At 36.3% G+C, this 6,484-nt stretch overlaps 1 protein-coding gene across 1 annotated transcript in view; it reads left to right on the top strand.

The window, feature by feature from the left end:
- The window catches only part of LOC108775829 (uncharacterized protein K02A2.6-like), a 5,991-nt gene extending 4,130 nt beyond the window's left edge, over positions 1 to 1,861 (top strand). The window contains exons 3-4 of the mRNA XM_018542276.1: positions 1,001 to 1,311; positions 1,785 to 1,861. Of these exons, the coding sequence (XP_018397778.1) occupies positions 1,001 to 1,311; positions 1,785 to 1,861 (388 nt within the window). The remainder of the gene's footprint in view (positions 1 to 1,000; positions 1,312 to 1,784) is intronic.
- The last annotated feature ends 4,623 nt before the right edge of the window (positions 1,862 to 6,484 follow it).

Raw genomic sequence — 6,484 nt, 5'->3', positions numbered from 1 at the left:
CACACACACACACACACACACACACACACACACACACACACACACACACACACACACACACACACACACACACACACACACACACACACACACACACACACACACACACACACACACACACACACACACACACACACACACGTACAACTGTATCATTCGCTTCTCGCGTTCCAGTGAAGCCATCGCATTGTACACTGTTTCTTTCGCATATCTTACATCTGTAAATAGACTGTCTATACAAGACGAATGAAGCTGACTTTCTTTATATTAACCCGTCTGAGATTTTTGTTTGCTTGGCGCTCTCCCCCGATCAAACCTCTTTCGAATCCTAGGACGCGTAATCCGACGAGCTGCATCCGCGCAAGTCGACAGTTAGGTCGTTACACGTCTATTAAGCTGACAGAGTCACTTTAGCACAATCGAATGAAACCTACACAGAAATTTAGGGTAAACATACCGATGAGGGGAGCCAGCTCCGTAGTCTTGATCTTGACATATGTTATCATGACCCTGAGTAATCTCCAACAGGTTTTAGTCATCGCTCGTTCTTCGTTAAAAAAATATTAACAAATATATTGGTTCCGGAAACTTCCTTCTGAAATCTAGTGGTGCTTGTATTCCCAAGGCTTATGCTCTGCCTAAGATTCACAAATTAAATCATCCCTTTTTATTTCATCCATTAACACAGTTTTGTATCCATTAGCCAAGGTTCTTATGAGGATTATATCATCGAGTATTCCAAAAGTAGAGGATTCATTAACAATAGTTTCGAATTACATGATAAATTGTTGGGTATGATGGTGGAAGAGTCAGATGTACTGTTTTCCTTAGATGTAGTTTCTCTTTTTACTAATGTTTCTTGTGAACTTGCATTGAAAGATATTGAGAAAAGATGGGAATTAATTGAGAAATCCACCACTATCCCTAAGGATGAATTTTTAAATGCTATAAATTTTATTTTAACATCAAATTATTTCACTTTCAATGATGTGGTTTATAGACAAGTTTTTGGTACACCGATGGGTTCCCCTTTGTCTCCGATTTTAGCGGACATAGTGATGCAGGATTTGGAGGAGAGTGTGGGGGGTTTATTGAGTATGTCCATGTATTACAGATATGTTGACGATATTTTGATTATGGCTAAAAGAGAAGAAGTTGAGAAGATTTTTGAGGTCTTTAATAGCTATCATGACCCATTGAAGTTTACTATGGATTATGAAAGTGATAGAAGTATCAATTTTTTGGACTTATCTTTGAATGTAGTGGATAATAAATTGATTTTAGATTGGTTTCACAAAAAGACATTTTCAGGTTGTTATCTTTCTTATTATTCGAACCATCCAAAATGCATTAAGAGAGGAATAGTTTATGGATTGGTAGATAGAGCAATTCTTTTGTCCCATCCTTCTTTTTTCTACAAAAACATTTGTTTATGCGTTGAAATGTTGATTAACCCTTTAATAATAGTTATCCGTTAGATTACATATTTAATATTATTAATAGTAGGATGAAATGCTTGATAGAAAGATGCAAGGTTGAATTCTCTCTTAATAAAAACAAAAATATCAGATTAGAAATTAATAAAGAAAAAAATCATTTAGTGGTTCCCTTTATTGAGGGCATTTCTGAAAAAGTGATGGATGTTATTGATGTCTCTAATACTTTTATCAAAGTAAGCCTATCGGCCATAGTACCTTAAATAGATTGGATAAATTCATTAAGGTTCAGAAAGATATTACCAACAAGTTTTGCAAAAACCATGTGGTTTATAAAATTAAATGCAGAGATTGTGAGTCCACTTATGTGGGCCAGACAAAAAGACAGTTGCAAACTAGAATTAAAGAACACAGAAATAACATAAGATTGGATTCGTCTAAACACTCAATAATCTCTCAACATATTATTGATTATGGTCATAATTTTGATTGGGAAAATGTTGATATTATGGATGTTGAACACAATTACAAAAAAAGATTGATTTCAGAGATGTTACACATTAAAGAACAACCAAAAGGGTTGAATTATATGAGAAATACTGAGCTGTTGAGTGAATCTTATACTTCTATTTTAAATGAGATTTCGACACGGAAATATTCAAAATTGTAAGATATTGTTAACCAATTACAACCTTATTTTCTCGTGTAGAAAAATTGTTATTCCCAATGAGATTGTGATTATTTCCGTTATCGTCATCCAGTTATATTATTGTTTGTAATTGAGTTTGTCGGTTGACTTTCATTTATTTCTGTTCGTTCATTACATTGTTGTCATGAGATACTTCAACATGTTATATGACGTTGTTCTTCTTCTTTTTAATTTGAAAGCTTTTTAAGGAATGGACAATGTAAGTTTTTTTTGTTTTACTTTGCATTAATAGCTTATTAAGATTTATGATGACTTAATTTTGGTATTTATGATTGTATCTAGATTTGTTTGACATATTTGAATTTCTCGCTTCTAAACGATCAAATTCTAATTTTGGATTATGACTAAATTGATTGATGAGACTGTATGGGATTGAAAAGAAGAAGGACACCACAAAAGAAGGTTATTCCTGGTTCATAATTTAATTGTTACCGAAATTTATGGTTCCATCTAATTAACTACTGAATAAATTTATTGTATTTCACTGATAAAGGCTCTGTGTAGCCGAAACGTTTGAATATTCATGTATGATGTCTTATGTAAGATTATATTAAAACTAAATTTTATAATTTTTTTTATTTTTTAAGATCTAATTGACGTCTTATGTAAGTTTATATTAAGATTAAATTTTATAATTCTTTAATTTTTAAGATCTAATTGTTGCTCGTAAGGGTCGTTCACTTATTATTGTTTTTAAAATTGTTCGAGCGTGATATTATTATTATTGTTAACAAAAAAAGTTTCAAAAAATAACATTCCTTTTCTATAATACAAAACAAAAACTCTCTGCTTTGCAATGGATTTTGTGCTTTAAAAACAAATTTTATTTGAAAATGTTACTTTTTCATATAATTTTTGTTAGGTGTACAATTGGTAAAACTACAGAAAAGGGGAGCTACCCCCTATGACTTTGACCTTGGCATATGTTGTCAAGGTCATGACCCTGAGTAACCTCTCGCAGGTTTAGGTGGCGGTCGCTGTCCGTTAAAAAGTTACAACGAAAAAAAGTTACAAAATTAACGTATCATTTCTGGAAAATTATACATATTAACGTATCATTTCTGCCATATATGTATGTATTATAAAAAGTACTATTTTACATCTCCTCCTGTTTAGAAACGTTAAATTTTTCACGCGAAATAACTCTCACCTCCCCCAACCCCCTGCAAAGGGGCACACGACTTCTATAATTACACTGTTGGGGGAGACCTCTACCGACGGGGTGGATGCGGGAAGGGGGGCCGAAGGCCACCCCTTTGTACCCCCTTGCACCCCCGTGTGCGTGCGTGCGTGTGTGCGTGCGTGCGTGTTCCATTTGATATATAACGATTATGAGTCTATTACTTGATGTTTTACACACACACACACACACACACGGAGGGGTGCAAGGAGGGCCTTTGCCCCCCCTCCTCCCTCACCCACCCCGTCGGCAGAGGTCTCCCCCAACAGTACAATCAGAGCAACAGTACAATCATAGAAGTCATGCCCCTTTGCAGGGAGTTGGGGGAGGTGAGAGTTACTTCGTGTGGAAAGTTTAACGTTTCTGAACAGGGAAATGTGTAGAATAGTACTTAATATCATACATGTACAGCAGAAATAATATCATACATGTATAACAATTACAATAGTAATTAATATCATACATGTATAGCAGAAATAGTACGTTAACTTTGAAACTTTTTTTGTTAATAACTTTTTAATGGACCGTCATCTAAAACCTGCGGAAGGTTACTCTGGGTCATGACCTTGACAACATATACCAAGGTCACGGTCATCGAGGTACTTTCTGTAGTTTTACTGTATAATTATATTATCCCATATAGATTTTTCAATTTTACATAAATATTTTATTCAAAATATTTCATTCAACTTTATTATTAATGGGATACATTTCACTCATTGTTGCGGAGTGCGCTGATAATAAATTTTGATTCGGGAATGGAGGGGTAGAGGGGGTTGACTGTTAATGTCTTTCAGTTGGCATGAAGTCACTTTATTTGACACTACACAGATAATTAAATATCACTCGTAACAATTGAGCACACTTGACGAACGGTGGACAAAAGCAACGGGAACGTACGGAAATCTTGCCCTTGATCAAACGTGCTGCGCGCGAGCGCGACGGAAATCTTGGGCGGAACTGTACTGTAGTTCCGTACGCGACGGAAATCTCGCGACGATGCTAACGAAATATCGCAGCGATCAAGGTCCGAACGCAGATACGCGATACACCGTTCGCTACATCAAGAATTTGGAGAGTCTCCGGAAAATCTCAATGTCGAAGCGCGTGATGACACGTGCGGTAACACAGGCAGACGAAAATGTGCGTGTATCTCATTAAATTAACGAAATGAACGGAAAATATCGCGGGCACGATATTAGACCATTTTTGCCGATGACCGGCGAAAAGAAATCACTTTCGAAGCTCGACGGATTACTTTAACAACGCGGAACACGAATTTTCGGTAACTCGAATGCGTGTTAATACTCCAAGAGCCGGAAGAAGAAAGTGTAAGGAAGTATGATATTAGCGACTCAATTAGGCAGAAACAGGGGTGCGCGAGAGATCAAAATCGATATACAGCGCATTCGAGTTGACGAAAGAGGATCGCGAATGGTATTTACCCTTGGGCTGACAAGGATCGACAACGCGGATGCTTCGTTCGCAAGGAAAGTTGTGATTCGCGAACTCACCGACTGACACGTCTCATTATGTCCGATCACGCGACATTTAACGTTTCACGGAGACTCTCAAGCATATTAGACGGTTCCGGAACACTCATAATATCAAAAAATACTTTAATTCTTCTTTCGAATGAATACATTTTTTTAAATAAAAATTCAGCAAGTTAATGTTTATAATGTTTTTCGCTTATTCCGTAACGAGGAATTGCACTACGCATATCACGCCACATCTTTTCAACATTTTGCGTGTGACATCCACTTACAGGATTAACAAAATTTTTTGAATGGTTTACAGTAGCATGAATATAATTATGCTGACTTAATGAAGAATATCCACGCCAATAATCACTGTATATGGTTGTTTCAGGCATTATATGACGACGTATTTCTTGTATCAACGTACATTCAGTTCGATCTTTTACGGGAACTATGAAAATACGACCACTATTGCGTTCATACCCCGCAAAAACACACTGTCCTCGTACAATAGGACCTCGATTATATTTGCATTTTCCAATTTTAGCCTCATCGACTTCTACTATTTTTCCTGATCCGCCCAAAACTATATATTTTTCCAACCATTGTGCCTGTAATAGGATGTCGATTAATCCCTAGATAATATTCAATGCGTTCCTAAACCTCGTACTAGTAAATAATATAGGTACACCAATCCAGATGATGCATCGGGGAGTGATAGGTGAGGTTAGATGGATCTTATCTTGGCGGTAGCATTGTTGTTGGCGCCTGTTGTTTATAGTCGTAAGAGTGATTGTATAATTGAAAAATAAAGTAATTTTGATACAAAACACAACACTTATTACATGGTGTCAGAAGTGGAATACAATACTCTCAAACATGGATTTACGCTTGCCACAACCACTCGAATGCACGAACCTAATCAAAGAGTGGTCAGGATGGAAACAAACATTTTTAATATATCTAATAGTCAACAACAAAACTAGTGGAAGCGAACAAAATAGAATTGCCACTTTCCAATGGCTAATTGGCCCACAAGGGGTTGAAATATTCAACACTCTATTTTCTAATAATAGAACCTGCGAAAGCATGTTTGGCTTAGCTACAACTACAAATCAGACAGCGGAAGCATCATCAACCAGCAGTGTTACTCAGCAAGAAGTAAATATAACTATTTATGATAAGGCTCAATAAGTATTCAACTAATAATATATTGAAATAAGGGCAATGAGCCAATTTTCATTAAAATCTTTAAAATCAATCTAATATATTGCGAAGACTATCACGTAATGTTGGCGTTTCGTCCCGGCTTCCACTACTGGACTCATCAGTAAGGTATTGTAATGGAAGCCTACCTTAGACGCCTGTTTTAGTTATTAAATCGAGATTCTATATATACAGAAATAAGCGTATCAAAGCACTTACGAGAATCTTATATCTATAGACCTCTGATGGCGGGTCGACGTAGTAATATTCTTCGCAATATATTCTTCACAGTAATATATATATATATATGTGTGTATCCTTCCCACCCCCCCAACGCCCCATTTGCGCGCCGAACAATTGTCGGTCTTTAAACGCAATTCTATCTGAAAATACTAATATACACTGAAAATGACCCGATCGGAGTCGACACGTTTGGTCTTCCCGTTAATAATTCCAACCGCGAACATACTCC

This window comes from Cyphomyrmex costatus, unplaced genomic scaffold, assembly GCF_001594065.2.
Source record: "Cyphomyrmex costatus isolate MS0001 unplaced genomic scaffold, Ccosl1.0 scaffold328, whole genome shotgun sequence".
NCBI classification, from domain to species: Eukaryota; Metazoa; Arthropoda; class Insecta; order Hymenoptera; family Formicidae; genus Cyphomyrmex; species Cyphomyrmex costatus.
This window is presented reverse-complemented; position numbering and strand designations above follow the sequence as displayed.